This window comes from Lampris incognitus, chromosome 18 (genome assembly GCF_029633865.1).
Source record: "Lampris incognitus isolate fLamInc1 chromosome 18, fLamInc1.hap2, whole genome shotgun sequence".
Taxonomy (NCBI): Eukaryota; Metazoa; Chordata; class Actinopteri; order Lampriformes; family Lampridae; genus Lampris; species Lampris incognitus.
This window is the reverse complement of record NC_079228.1, coordinates 22136652-22152889: the sequence shown is the minus strand read 5'-3', so window position 1 is coordinate 22152889 and position 16238 is coordinate 22136652. Positions and strand designations below refer to the sequence as shown.

The 16238-nt window shown below is 43.1% G+C and overlaps 1 protein-coding gene across 2 annotated transcripts; it reads left to right on the top strand.

The window, feature by feature from the left end:
* The first annotated feature begins 11169 nt into the window (after positions 1-11169).
* mturn (maturin, neural progenitor differentiation regulator homolog (Xenopus)) lies at positions 11170-16160 on the top strand. Of its 2 annotated transcripts, none has more exons than XM_056298615.1 (3): positions 11170-11572; positions 13765-13845; positions 14073-16160. In XM_056298615.1, exons 1-3 carry the CDS (start codon positions 11402-11404, stop codon positions 14178-14180), a joined length of 360 nt encoding a protein of 119 aa, XP_056154590.1. In that variant the 5' UTR covers positions 11170-11401; the 3' UTR covers positions 14181-16160. The 2 variants fall into 2 exon arrangements, with proteins under 2 accessions (XP_056154590.1, XP_056154589.1); XM_056298614.1 differs by having other exon boundaries at positions 13723-13845.
* The last annotated feature ends 78 nt before the right edge of the window (positions 16161-16238 follow it).

Below are 16238 nucleotides of genomic sequence, written 5' to 3'. Positions count from 1 at the left end.
AACAATATTTAGCAATCTGACGTTATCCGTCGTTGACATCAGAGTTTTACACTTTTAAAAGGACAAAAATTGTGAGTGAATTACATCTAATGGAATTCCTTAAATTGAATTTCCATCTTTGCCTGCTTTTTATCCCTGCCAAGCGGTCGCTTGTATGTGTGTGTGTGTGTGTCTCCACGGCTAATCTCGCAAACTTGTCAATTTCAAGTCAAGTCAATTTTATTTGTATAGCCCAAAATCACAAATTACAAATTTGCATCCTGTCTTTAGACCCTCGCATCAGATAAGGAAAAACTCCCTAAAAAACACACACACACACTTTAACAGGGAGAAAAAATAGGAAGAAACCTCACAGAGAGCAACAGAGGAGGGATCTCTCTCCCAAGACATACATGCAATGGATGTTGTGTGTACAGAATAAAACACAATTTACAGAATACAGCATTGAAAGAGGATAACAGACTTATAATGGAGTTATAAGATAAATGAAGAATATGATGAGGAGGATGCCAGGCAGTGTCCAGATGCCACCAGAACAGCCTAGGACCCGAGCCACATGGCCACCATCACCATATACACTCACTGGCCACTTTATTAGGTACACCTTGCTAGTACCGGGTTGGACCCCCTTTTGCCTTCAGAACTGCCTTAATCCTTCGTGGCATAGATTCAACAAGGTACTGGAAACATTCCTCAGAGAGTTTGGTCCATATTGACATGATAGCATCACGCAGTTGCTGCAGATTTGTCGGCTGCACATCCATGGTGCAAATCTCCCGGTCCACCACATCCCAAAGGTGCTCTATTGGATTGAGATCTGGTGACTGGAGGCCATTTGAGTACAGTGAACTCATTGTCATGTTCAAGAAACCAGTCCGAGATGATTCAAGCTTTATGACATGGCGCGTTATCCTGCTGGAAGTAGCCATCAGAAGATGGGAACACTGTGGTCATAAAGGGATGGACATGGTCAGCAACAATACTCAGGTAGGCTGCGGCGTTGACACGATGCTCAATTGGTACTAAGGGGCCCAAAGTGTGCCAAGAAAATATCTCCCACACCATTACACCACCACCACCAGCCTGAACCGTTGATACAAGGCAGGATGGATCCATGCTTTCATGTTGTTGACGCCAAATTCTGACCCTACCATCCGAATGTCGCAGCAGAAATCGAGACTCATCAGACCAGGCAACATTTTTCCAATCTTCTATTGTCCAATTTTGGTGAGCCTGTGCGAATTGTAGCCTCAGCTTCCTGTTCTTAGCTGACAGGAGTGGCACCCGGTGTGGTCTTCTGCTGCTGTAGCCCATCTGCCTCAAGGTTCGACGTGTTGTGCGTTCAGAGATGCTCTTCTGCATACCTCGGTTGTAATGAGTGGTTATTTGAGTTACTGTTGCCTTTCTATCAGCTCGAACCAGTCTGGCCATTCTCCTCTGACCTCTGGCATCAACAAGGCATTTTCGCCCACAGAACTGCTGCTCACTGGATATTTTCTCTTTTTCGGACCATTCTCTGTAAACCCTAGAGATGGTTGTGCGTGAAAATCCCAGTAGATCAGCAGTTTCTGAAATACTCAGACCAGCCCGTCTGGCACCAACAACCATGCCACGTTCAAAGTCACTTAAATCACCTTTCTTCCCCATTCTGATGCTCGGTTTGAACTGCAGCAGATAGTCTTGACCATGTCTACATGCCTAAATGCATTGAGTTGCTGCCATGTGATTGGCTGATTAGAAATTTGCGTTAACGAGCAGTTGGACAGGTGTGCCTAATAAAGTGGCCGGTGAGTGTAGACCTGGCAGGAGGACAGACTACACATGCACACAGGGGAGACTCACATCACACCATTCACATACACTGGAGAAGAGACTAGAAAAGATAACAGTCACACTTTGGAGAGAGAGAAGGATACAACATTGAAACAAGATAATAAAATTATTTGGATTCATAAGAAAAAAAAATGTGATGAGAACGATGCCAAGTGCATCCAGGTGGCGACCACTGTCACCATGGAGACCTGGGAGGAAGACAGACTGCACGTGCACATGGGGGAGACTCACATCACACCATTCACATACACGGGAGAAGAGACAGAAGACATCATTCAGAGAGAGAAGACATGAGAGAGAAGAAAGGAGTTACAGTAAATATCTTGTCGGCAGAACATTATCTGGTAAATTCATTAAGACAAAAAATGACCCACCATGCAGTACAGATTGTGAAGGCATCTAATTGTAGGTTGAGGCAAAAAGATGAGTTTTAAGTTTGGATTTAAAGGACTCAACAGACTTTGATTGTCTGGCGGCAGCAGGCAAGTTATTCCACAAGAATAGGGCCCGATAAGAAAAGGCCCTGCCACCAGCTGACTTCTTTTTAACTTTGGGTACACACAGGAGCCCTGTGTTTTGAGAACAGAGAGCTCAAGATGGAATGTACGGTTTAAGGACATCAGACAGGTAAGGTGGGGCAAGCCCATTTAGGATTTTATAAATCAGCAGAAGCACCTTGAAGTCTGATCTGTCATCAGACAATCAAGAGTCTGTTGAGTCTTAAATCCAAACTTAAACTCATCTGGTTGCCTTAACCTACAATTAGTTGCCTTTAAGTTGAGTACTTCACAACCTGTACTGCATGGCGGGTCAGTTTCTGTCTCAATTAATTTACCAACCACTGTTCTACCGATGAGATTATAGCATATAGATAATGACTAATTGATGACTTAACTGATTATGCCTAATGACTGTTGCAAACTGTTCTCTTCTCTCACGTGTATTTTCTCTCTCTCTGAATGATGTCTTCTCCTTTCTCTTTTTCTGTGTGAGTGGTGTCATGTGAGTCTCCCTTGTGTGAACGTGCAGTCGGTCCTCCTCCCAGGTCTCCGTGGTGACAGTGGTCAACACCCAGATGCTGCTTGGCATTCCCTCCATCACATTTTCTTTTTATATATCTTATAAATTCATATAATTTTTGCTATCCTGGGTTTATTTATTTACTTATTTTACATGGTGATGCTGGTCATGTGGATTGGGTCCTGGGCTGTTCCGGTGGCGTCTGGACACTGCTTGACATCCTGCACATCATATTCTTTATAAATATTATAATTCCATTATAATCCTGTTATCCTCTTTCAGTGTTGTATTGTGTAAATTGTGTAAACACAACATCCATTGCACGTTGTCCATCTTGGGAGAGAGATCCCTCCTCTGTTGCTCTCCCTAAGGTTTCTTCCTATTTTTTCTCCCTGTTCAAGGTTTTTTTTTAGGGAGTCATTCCTTATCTGATGGGAGGGTCTAAGGAAAGGACGCTGTGTTGCTGTAAAGCCCACTGAGGACAATTTGTAATTTGTGATATTGGGCTATACAAATAAAATTGACTTGACTTGATCTAACATGGATAGGAAGCCACTAAAGGGAGGCAAGAATTGGTGTAATATAGTCAAATTTTCCAGTTTTAGTTAGGATTCTAGCTGCAGCATTTTGAACCATCTGAAGACTTTACTAGCCCATGGCAGACAGAACATAACAGTTATCAAGTCTGGATGAAACATTTTTGCACATGCAAAAATGTTTCATCAGAGTCTCTGTGTCAGCTATGGACAAGAAAGACTTAATTTTAGCTATGTTACTTAAGTGAAAAAAGGAAGTCTTGGGGATTTCTTTAATGTGCTTATCATAGGAAAGGCTGGGATCAAATGTAACACCGAGATTTTTTCTGCCGCACTTTTTGAAATCACAGAGTTGTTGAGTGTTACTTTTATTTGATCAAATTTGTGTCCATTTCTAGCAGGATCAATGACCAGCATCTCAGTTTTATCCAAATTTAAAAGCAGGAAATTTAGTGACATCCAATTCTTCACAGCAGCCGAGCAGGCCTCTAAATTAGTAAATTGAGTACGATCATCGGCCTTTATAGGCACATACAGCTGAGTATAATCTGCATAGCAATGGACATTTATTCCATGACTGAGTATAATTTGGCCAAGAGGAGAAATACAAAGAAAGAAAAGTAGAGGGCCAAGAACCAAGCCCTGAGGAACGCTATATTTAACATCAGAGAATTTCGATGTAATATTATTATAGCAGACACACTGTGCTCTTCCAGATAAGTAGAACTTCAGCCGAGACAGGGCTAGAACAGAGACACCACAAGTACAGTTTATTCTAATACAGTGGTCAGTGGTGTCAAAGGCTGCATTGAGGTCCTGCAATAGAAGCACAGAGATTACAGGAGTTTAGTCAAAGTATCAAGAGAGATAGTCTCAAAAGCTGTAATATCAGGGACTATCTGAGACTCGTTGTATAGATATGACTTCGATAAAACAGGATCTGCAGGAGTAGCTGGAGTTGAAGAACTAATTTTGTTTCTGATCTCATCAACCTTATTGCCAGGCCCAAATCATTACATTACAGACTCCTGGGCACAAATTTTGATGGGCCTCTAGCCAACTTGGTTTGCTGGTCAGACTTTTTCTTTCTTTCTTTCTTTCTTTCTTTAATAAATCAGACATAGCATACGGGGCATAAACGGAATAGCTATGATTCATTATGGAGAGCACTGACAATACAAACTGACTAAAAGCCTTGAAGTATCTGATATTAAAAAAGGAAATAATGCAGCCAGAGCTTTTATTGCTTTTTCATAATGAGGATACTATGTTCAATGTAGATTGTCATCACACACACGTGCACACACAGACCTGTTGCGGTCTCTTTCCTCTTGGCTGACTGTCTCTCTGCTGTTCTCTGTTCTTCAGGGGCTGTTGCTTTGTCTTGTCTGTCTGTCTGTCTGTCTATCTGTCTGTCTGTCTGTCTGTCTGTCTGATGATCTCCTCCTCTCCACTTCACCTCTCTCCAGCTGCCCTTAGAAAGACTTCTTCCGGGCTTTCCTATTAGCAAATGAAGTCACAATTTCATCAAAGTCGAAGTGCCTGACAAGTTCAGATTCGATGGCCATCAGTGACAATGCACTGAGGCGCTGTTACATTTGCATTGTTCTGAGTTAATTTTTAATTCTTACCATCTGTGAAAATGACCTTTCGTCCTTTGCAGTATGTCACTGGCAGAGTCAAAACTGGGGTCAAATGTAATCTAACACGGACTATTGACCAATTATATCATTCTGTTAAGGTTAAAAAAATATGTATGTTTTTGATTGGCTATATAGGGTGTCATGACCTGAAATTTAAGATTTTTTTTTTTCTGTCCAAGTGTGAGTGGACCCCTGGGCCCATGTGCATAATGCCCATTGGATAATCTGATCCATTTTATAGCAGAAAAAGTCTAGAAACTCATGGGTCATGAATGGCGATCAGCTAATAGATGGCTGCTTTTTAGTAACTTTACAGTGTCAAAGAGAAATCTAGTATTATGTTTATTAATATTGATTATATGAGAGCGATATGCTGCTTTCACAGCAGATAAAGCACACTTGTATTTTAATAAAGACTCATATCAAGATAGGTTAAAAACTTCCAATTTCACCATTTATGTCCCAGTCTCATGCAGGTCCGCTTAAGAGCATGTGTCTCGTTGTTAAACCAGAGTGTAGGCCTCTTTAGTCACCTAGCTCTGGTAGTGAGATGTACAACTGAAATGAGGAGACTAGACTAGGGCCACATTTAAGTCGCTAGTGGGGATTTTCAACAGAGTCTGTTTCTACAGTGAAAGGAGCCAAGACTTCAGGCAGCTGCTGGCCAAATGCAGCTACAGTGGAAGGACCAATGTAGCTAGTGGAAATTACATCTGTGCCGAGATTAACAGTATAGGCCAATGATGCCTCAAATTTGATGAGAAAATGACCTGACAGCAGATGTGGTTGGCAAGACAGTCAGGTCAGAAACAACTATAAAACCAAATTAATGGTGTTAACACTGCAATGAGTCGACTCTTGAACAAACTGAGCAAACCCAAAAGTATCAACAAGCACCAGAAAGGCTTTACATAGAGGTACCAGCCTTATTCAGATGAATATTGAAATCACCAAGAATTAGAATCTCATCATAATGAGACCTGAGATAAATTCTCCAAACTCCTCAAGAAATAGTCGATAGAGTATCACAATGTGTGAACTGAACAGAGTGCTTGTGGCTGAGGCAGATGGACTTAGAGTTAGAGCCTCAAAAGATTTGAATTTAATTTCAAGTTTAAAAATTAAATTGAAAATAGACTTAAATATTAAGGTGACACCCCCACCTTGTTTATTTGCCTGAGCTACATGGGCATAAGTATAGTCAGGTGGGGAAGCTTCATTTAAGGGAAGGAAAACGTTTGGTTTAAGTCATGTTTCACATAATCCAATCATACCAAAACTATGTTCAAAAATCAGATTATTTATTAGTAAGGCTTTGGTAGACAGCCATCCATCCATCCATTATCCAAACTGCTTATCCTGCGCTCAGGGTTGCAGTGATGCCGGAGCCTATCCCAGCAGTCATTGGGTGGCAGGCGGGGAAACACGCAGGACAGTGATCTGATATTTATAAAACCAACTTTAAGCATCTTGTTGCAGTGATCAGTAGTAGGCAGAACTTTAGAGCCACCACTAGATGAAATATTAATTGGAATTAAACACCTTGTAATATAAATTGACAATTTTGAAGACCTACACTTTGGACAATGTGTGGTCACGCTTTTGATAACGTTAGCTGTTAAACATTACGTTTGGTTTTGTAGATTAGGTGCTTCATTGCACATTCCACCACCACCAGTGGTAGGAATGATTGTTTGATTATTGTGATTCGCACATTTAGGAGAGGAGACCTTGATGAGGAGGTGACCTTGGGAAGGGAGACAGTCTCAATGTTATAGATATAGACCACGCTGTCAATCTGATAACACTGGACAATGAAGATTCTACTTCCTGAGCACTTTTGGGTGTATTTTATTGATTTTGGCTTTCTGGTCACGAAAATCACCTTGAAATGTTCCCATCACATACTGTTTTGTAGATATAACCTATTTTTGTGATTTCCTGTCATATTTTAAGTCTAGTGGTATATTGCCCACAAAGCAAGCTGTTTTGGTCAGTCCAAGCATGCCTGGGCATGCCCTCAGTGTAGGTGCTGTGCAAATGTTGTCTTAGGCATGCCTGGGCATGCTTAGTCAGGTTAGATGCTGGTAGACGGGCTACAAAAGCTGCTTACATTTACAGATGCTGTTATGCCATGTTGATGCACATGTTCTTCAGGCAGCAGCATAGTGAGTAGACTTAACAATAGGATTTATTGTCTTCAGGAAGATTTAATACAGCAGAAACATCTCGTCCATGTTGCAACAGCTGTGATACATTCGGTTACATCTGGGGCGAGTATACGCTCAAGGCTCAAAGACGCATCATGACTGCAGTTATTAGGAAAGCCTATGAGCTCTACTTCAGAGATAAAACTGGTGACCAAGAGAAACCCTGAGCTCCTCACATTTGTTGTGCAAAATGTGCAGTCAAAACAGTAAGTGTTGCCTATTTTTGTCGCTGCCCGATCTGAGTCAACCGTAGAGTGGGTGCAACTGTAAACGTTTTACCTAGCTTCATTACATTATGGAAATAAAGAAAGGGTTAGGGTTAGACCAAAATGGTGAGTATGGTGTCTTACAGACTGGAGACTTTGTGGCGTGGGTAGCTGCAGACAAGCGTGGGGGTGTCGACACCCATCCCATCCCTACTCTTAACCCTACACTTAACCACCCTCAATTAGTTTTTGACTGACGGAGAATTGTAAGCCACTGATTGGCCTAATTAAAAATAAAAGATTGACAGTTACCCTGACCCTCTCAAAGCCTCTCGTCTGTAGACACAAATTTGAAAATGGTCACATGGCAAGCCTTTTCTGGGCCTGTCAGCCTAATAATTTTTGTGCATAGTTATGACTGTATGATCAAGGACCTCTCATGGTTGTGGTGACTCAAAATCTTTGAAAAACCTGTTTTATTCTGCAAGTGGGTGCTAATTCCTTGGCTGGTTTGTCGCCAAGTCTGCACACCGGAGAAGGGGAGATAAGCCTGGCAGGGATCTGCACTACTGAGTGCACTCTTCTAGTTGTTTCCCAGCTTACCTTGGAAGAAGTTAGAAATGAGTTTAGAGAAGAACTGCATCATTACCTATGAGAGACACAACGCCTCAAAGCTGGTTAAAAACCTTACTTTTCACAACAGTCTATGCCTAGGTTCTTGGTGTGTGTGTGTGGGGGGGGGGTATATGTTTTGATATTTGTATATTCTGCTCCAATTCCCATATAACCTGTCTATTCCTGCACTAACACCCGTTGATATGCATATTTATTTTCTACATTGGCACTTTTATGATTGTGTTGTGACTGTATTGTCATTTTATGTAAAGCACATTGTGTTGCTCGTGTATGAAATGTGCTGTATAAATAGTTTGACTTAACTTGACCACATACCAAAAGACATGAACTTTCTCCCCCATATTTTACATCTAACTATTTCCAAAATATGGCCTGTCTGTGGCTATTTCAGAGCACATTCCAGCGGCACCAAATCCATTCTTTTTCTTGTGCCCATCATAAAATCCCTTCCACGCCCATTTGAAACAACTACAAAAACTGCTCTGAAACTAATTCTCATTAATTGGAATATCCAGAATCAACAATTATGAATGAATCTTAAATGTATGATGCCCACACAGCGTGGTACAGTGTTCATTAAGACGGGAAATGCGTTCAGACATGAGAAAATATGTACATGGTGGTTACATGTTTGGGAGCAGCACCCCCACACACACATTTTTTTTTTAAATGCCATGCTCATGACTAAAGATTTTGCAATAAAAGTGTGTGCGTGTGCGTGCGTGCATGTGTGCACACGCATGTGCGGAGGGAGTTGAGGGGGTAGGGTTTGCATAATGTCATTGGTGAGCCTCTGACGCACAACAGTGGGGATACAGAAACTTGAAACCTCTCGTGTTACATATGCACAGCACTCCCATACTGCCATCACTGCGCTAGAAGCAGCCTTCTCACACATTGGGGGAGGTAAAAAAGATTAAAAACAAAAACACTGATGGGGTAGTATTTATCTCCATAGAGTTCAAAGCAGTATTTCATAAGGTGGTGAGTTCACTCAACACCATCATCAGCTGACACACAAGAGGAGAAAAGAAGTGTTAACCTGTTTAAGACATGCCATGAAGTGAGTAATGAAAGGAGACGGAGGAAATGTTGGTGTGATATTAGTCACCCATTAAATTGCCTGATCACGAAGCACCAAAAAGTAGACCAGAGGGAGTGTATGACAGCAACCTTTCATAATTTTCATTTTTCAATAGAGCCTGATGCCATTTATGAATTTTCTCATATGCATAACCTCGTGTTGATAAACTAACAATTTTTACCTCACGCTTTGTTCGGCTGTCCTTTGATGCATATCCAAATAGACAACTCTCAGAAAAGACCAACACCTATAAAAAGCCCCAATTAATCCACTTCATCATTTACTATGCATGGATGGACATGATATGGCCTCTGCTGTTCTCAGCATCAATCAACACCAGAAGACATGTCGCGGCCTAGGCGTTCATATGATGTCAAAACAATTAATTAATCAAAACTAAACAGGCAATCCAGACGACAGCCTAACAGAGCAGGTGACTCAAATGAAATATCCCATGTCACCAATATCTGTTGCCATTTGGCCATGGTATGAGGTTGAATTCATCATTCATGCCATTACGAAACATAGTACCCATTGTGTTTACATCCAATAGGACTCTCTTTTCAAGACCTCATCATTAAGAGCACCCCTCCTTCCCTGGGAAACCATCTCTGTACCTTTATGTCTGAAAGACTGAATGCCATGGTTCACTTCTGCAGAATGTTGTGCAATCTCTTCTCCTTGGTACAGCTTTCATGTTCAGACAGTCTTGGCTTAAATGATCTTGACGTCTGGCCTACATACCCTATTGGGCATGGGAAATGCAAAAAAACAATGCAACATTTGTTGAGGTGCAAGTCATTTGGGTTGTAGTTTCCAGTACTAGGATGTGTAGATGGATTGGTTTTCACTACACAGTTATACGCAGCACCACACTGGATTTACAGTTTACCGTTTAAAAAAAAACCTTAGATAATGAATCTTGCACTTTGTGTGAACTCTCATTATCTTGCTGGCAAAGAATCACATGCATATATGCATATAATGCTTGAAACCCAGTTTTGCATACTTCAAAAGGAAGCTTGGTCCTACACAAAAACATTAGCTCATGTAATAAGTATGCACTGAAACTGGGACAAATTTGACATGTTCGGTTAACGTTCAGATATTCTTTTTTTTATTTTATGCATCAGGTAGGCAAGAACAGCTAAAGTGGTTAAGTCAAGCTTTAAGGTTGAGTAGTAATCTGGGGTCAGTTTTAAGTAATGGCTGTACTTGACATGTTGAATTTGGGGGTAATGTTATAATATAAGTAATGGTTAGAGAGTACTCTCATTATGTTGGCTGGAAATCAGTCCTGAGGCAGCCTGCTTTGCATTTAGAAGTCCCATGAAAAGATTAAAAAAAAAAAAGACCTATTTTCATTCTTTGTTTAGGGAGAAATGACACGGCTGCGTTTCCCTCCTTGCTCGCCTATTGCTCTCGAAACGCCCATTCTTTGGGAACTCACGGTGCTCTATTGCCACCTACCGGTCATTAATGGAAGTTACGCCATGCAGACAAGGTACCAGCAGAGGCCGCCATCGCCTTCGGGATCGGGTTATTCAATTACACACACTTTCTGTTTGTATTGAAGATGTGATCTTGGCGTTGTTGCAAACATACTCGTTACACACAAAAAAATAATCTTCCATCTTCGTGAATTTCAATTTGGAGAAACTATCTGTCACGCCGGACCGAACGATGCCAGGGTGCACCACAGAAAACGGCGTGAGGCATTTACCTTGAACAAATAGCCTACACCCTACTTTGAAATACGACATCAGGATAAATTCTCAATATAGCCAAAGCTTTATTATGGGGAGATTTAGTCCGCATTGCAAATGACAGTGACAGCATCGCTTGCTACATGGCCCGCGCCGGCGATTGAAAAGTTGTTTTAAGTGCAGATCAGACCAAGGCAGGGATGGTTCCCCTGGCTGCTTTTACTTTTCGTCATCGCGTTTTGGAGCGGGCGTGAACGTTGCTGGCAGCGTGCGTATGCGACCGATGGGCTGATCTCATAACGGGAGAAAAGGATGGGGGTCTGAGAGCGGCTGGATACTGAATCCGGTAGGGCTATGCGCCTATACTCTATCCTTACACCCGTAGCCATGCAAACGACGCTTTAGAGGATGCGGTAGGCTGTTGCTGTCTTGTCAGCTGTTTTTGTCTTGAGCATCACCGCGAGGGCGAGGAAGACAACGCCGGAGCCACGGACCCCCGCAGACCTGGAAAGCGAGGCTAACGGAGGATGGAGTTCAAGCAGCTGGTGGAGGCAGCGGAGAAATGGTGCTCCGGTAACCCGTTCGACCTCATCTTCGCAGAGGAGGACGACGAGAGGCGGCTGGACTTTTACGCAGAGCCCGGGATCTCCTTCTATGTGCTGTGTCCCGATAATTTGACTGACGGCACCGACAATTTCGTAAGTGTCTCGCAGGCCCAAGTGTGTATGTGCGTGTATGTGCGTGCGTAAATACGTGCGTCCGTGCGCGCGCGTGTATGAGAGAGCGAGAGCGGTGGTGGTGGTGGTGGGGGGGGGCGCATTTGATTAGTGAATTCAAGTGGGACGCGAGGATGCGTCAGTGTGCGCACAGCAGGAGTTGAGATGATGATGTCATCGCTGTTTGGCGTCCCTTCTTTCACTCCCATCTGCATTAAAGAGGCGCGGGGACATCGGCGGAGAGAGTGCCGATTACCCCGCTGAACCAGCGTAGCATGCTACTCCAGGAGGAGGCAGCGGGCCTCCGGGTATAAAGGCCTCATATTATTTATTGTCTGTGGGCCTGAGGCTCCCGTGTCCAGTCCCACCCCGCCGTCACTTACGCACGGTGACAGAGGCCAATAGCGGAACTACATTGGATTCTTAACCATAGGTCGCCCAGTCTGCCAATAACAGATCATGTCAGAGATAGCATGTGTACGAGAGACCTCATCCGCTTTGCAACAGGAAAGAAACAAAGCAGACCGGGGCAGATTCAAAACGGACTTGACTTGGATAGACGAGAAAACGTGACAAAAATTAACCAAATCAAGTCAGACAAAGGACCCGTTCTTATTTTGGGCAGCAGCCTGGATGCAAGGGGCGGAGGTCTCATTTTAGTTTCTCTTTCTGTCTGATAGAGTGTAGACCTCTCTCTCTCTCTCTCTCTCTCTCTCTCTCTCTCTCTCTCTCTCTCTCTCTCTCTCTCTCTCTCTCTCTCTCTCTATATATATATATATATATATATATATATATATATATATGTATCCCACATAAACACTCTGCCTGCAATGAGCTCAAAAGGTAGTAGATAATCAGGTTGAATAGCGGTCTGCAGGACTCTGGAGATCAAGTTACCCATGGTCAGTTCAGTTTATACTGATGTCAGCAGGGGGCGTCTTATCTCTCTCTTGCTCTTGCTCTCTCTCTCTCTCTCTCTCTCTCTCTCTCTCTCTCTCTCTCTCTCTCTCTCTCTCTCTCTCTCTCTCTCTCTCTGCCACACACATACACACACACACACACCCATACATACACAAGTATGAACATTCTCACACGCACACACTCCTAGTTTGCCTCACAACATAGGTGCCTTTTTTCATCAAACTTGGCTGTGGATACCAAAAGCATCACTCCGTTTTACCACTAGAAGGCGCAATAACATCTTTTACACCAAGCAACAGCTATTTTGCCTGCTGTTTCCCTTCCGATGACACAGTGAGTCCATTGTGGGACCACTTTATTATTCCCCACAGATGATGTGTTGTTGCAATTGTAATCCTTTATAAATTTAATGGCATGACCTAAGACCCCCTATTAAAGCCCACCGAAAAAAAATGGAGTAACAACTGGTGACCACTCCTCGCAAGAGTTTCTACGCTGACAACTTGAAATGAAAACCGAGGAAGCTGCATTGTATCAAGAATATTTACAACCAACATTCGCATGCTGGTTGATATTACTCAGCTAATTTGCTCAATCTGTTTAATTTTATGGAGCGCATTAGACACCAGTCACCGCAGTTTATGCTTGAACTATTTGCAAACCAAACTGTTTTTAAGCTAATTTGTCAAACTGGGCAAAACTGAGCGCGGCTCGGTAACATATCAAATGCCACCTCGCTTGACTTTGCGATAATGGGACGACTGTTAATCCGCTGTATTCTGTCTGTGGTGGGAAACTACTGTCAGTTGTAAAGTATGTGCGTGGGTTTTCACATGTGCACAGCACATGCTCACATACACACACACACACACACACGGCATGTACTGTCAACTGAAACTGTACGCACAAAAGATTCTTGGCCTCCTGCCCTTGAAGAGTTTTCTTTTTATCTGGGTGTAATTATTGTGTTCCACTTTCTGTGTGGCACCGTTCCTGACCAAGCTGTTTCTTTGCTTTATTGGCTAACTTCACCACCTGCAACCACACGGCACACTGCACTGAAAAATCAACGTGTGGCAACAGCACACAACTTGATAAAGGCCTATTGTTCAATATTATATTATTCAATTTAATATGGTTTGTTAATCTCTGTCTCTCTCTCACTCTCTCTCACTGTTTGTGTGTGTGTGTGTGTGTTTGCACGCACATAGCACGTATGGAGTGAGAGTGAAGACTGCCTTCCCTTCTTACAGTTGGCCCAGGACTACATCTCCTCTTGTGGGAAGAAGACTCTTCTGGAGGTGTTGGAGAAGGTCTTCACTGCCTTCAGACCTGTAAGGACCCCAGCAGGAGTGCTTGCCAAAAAAAAAAAAAAAAAAAAACTATAGGAACCACAATCCATTGGAATGCTTTGTTAAAAGTGCAACTCAGTTATCTCTGCCTGCTGTCGTCAGCTCTCTTTCTCAGACATACACATCCATAGCTCATACCATAGCATCATCGTTTCAGCCAATCACATTGTCTCTGACATGTCATCTCCTCTCCCCTCTTTTTTTGGTAGCTCCTGGGTCTCCCAGACATAGACGATGACAGTTTTGAGCATTACCATGCTGACGTGGATGGGGAACCGGGGGCAGATCACCAGCAGATGGGGGTCAGCCAGCAGTGATGGTTCAGGAGGAGGTCGGCGGTTGGGCTAGAATCCCCTGTATATGACTGGCCCTTAGGCTCAAACACTCAACAAGTAGTCTACACACTCCTTTGGCACAACTGCCCTAACACATACATAGACACAGCCACCGACAGACAGACAGACAGACAGACAGACAGACATGCAGACAGACAGACAGACAGACAGACAGACAGACAGACATGCAGACAGACAGACAGACATGCAGACAGGCAGACATACATGCAAACAGACAGACAGACAGACAGAAACACCCACACACAGGGTTCAACCAACTGAAAATGCACCACTATGTTTTTGAATGTCTCAGTGGCTTTGCTTCCCAAAACAGTGCACTTTGTTGCTACCTGTTTACAGACACACAGAAACACGTATGCGCACACACACACACACACACACACACACACACACACGCACGCACGCACGCACGCACACACACACACACACACACTCAGTTCAAACAACTGGGCTACCTGACCAGTTACCACGTACAATGCAAATTTATCTTGATAATTCACCATCCGGTTAGTTAAAATTCTACAATACAGCAATATTATCATCAGCCTCAGCTGGCTTTGTTATGCAGACCATCTCACCAAGTTACTACATTTCTCACTTTCCCCATGACTTTTGAGATGAATGTGGCAGATAACCCAGTTTTTCTGCCTGCACGTTGACGGAGGCACAAGACAGATGAAAGACGAATGTGAAAACCGCCTGCCTGGTTGTAGCTGCGTGTTTAATTTAGAACACATGTAAGGTAGGATTGTACTGATGTAGGTTTAAAAAAAAAGGGTAAGGAAGGAACGGCTGACTGGTTCCTTACAAATTAGAAACAAAGAAGGCGCTATCCCATAATTAAAGAACCTATTTGTTAATGTTGATGTATGTGAAAAGCTCTCGAAGGCCCATAATTCATGTTGTCCTGCTTTACTGTACCCAAACTGAATTGTCGTACAGCTCTGCTGACACGATTTTCATAGCAATCCAAGTTATCGACAAAACCCACACGGAATTAACCAAATGGACAGCGTCACAGCATTGTAGATCTTGATTTTTTTTTTCTCCAGATGGTATACCGCACCTGTCAGTGTGCATCATACTTACACATTTCACAACATTCATGTCAATTTATGCTGGAGTTTTGTCGACATTATTAAAACGATAACTGGGTAGACTGTCACCATAACAAACCGAGGTCCATGCTCCAGCTTAGCACAGAGACCTTCCTTGCTGTGGTGATCCAGTTTCCCCCTCATACAGTGGTTCCTACCTTTCCATTATATCCTTTTAACTGACACTGATAACTTCCGAGTCCCTCCAGGTTAGTCTCCCAGTCCTGCAGGTTAACCTCCCTGCCCTGCAAGTTAACCTCCCTATCCTGCAGGTTAACCTCCCTGCAGGTTAACCCCCCAGTCCTGCAGGTTAACCTCCCAGTCCTGCAGGTTAACCTCCCTGCCCTGCAGGTTAACCTCCCAGTCCTGCAGGTTAGCCCCACCACCCCAACCTGCCAGATGTGTACATGACAGGCACGTAGGATGTGAGCTTAAACTGACTACCGATGATTTAATATCTGCTATCCTTTTTGTGAATGTTTGTTTTTAAGATTTCTTGGTCCACTATTTCCCGAGATTTAAATTCCTATGTACACATCCCGATCCTGACTGACATTGCGGGGAGATGCAAATACTTTGTTGTCAGCCAACCTCTGCCTGCCTGTATTTATAATCTTATGGAGCGTGCGTATGTCACAACCAGTGCACTGCTTTAGCCCCATTGCTTTCAACCACTTGATCCTACGGCATCACGTACAGATGTGTTTCAATGGTTTATCTTTAACCGTGTTTACTTTGGCTTGGAAATGTTTTGTCTTTTTATTGCCTATTCCTGTGTTTCTAATGCTGTGTGGTTTTATGTTTGTCCCTTCAGTACATGTGAAATTATTCAATAAACTGTGTGAACGGGTGGCTGCGTGCTTGTTGGTGTTGTTTACATCGGGATAATAAATAAATACAGCGGCGCGGCACATCCGTCACA

Coding starts and splice junctions, on each gene's coding strand:
- mturn (XM_056298614.1), top strand. CDS start 11,402: ATGGAGTTCAAGCAGCTGGTGGAGGCAGCGGAGAAATGGTGCTCCGGT. Junction 11,573..13,722: donor CTGACGGCACCGACAATTTC/GTAAGTGTCTCG, acceptor GCACGCACATAG/CACGTATGGAGTGAGAGTGA. Junction 13,846..14,072: donor TCTTCACTGCCTTCAGACCT/GTAAGGACCCCA, acceptor TTTTTTTGGTAG/CTCCTGGGTCTCCCAGACAT.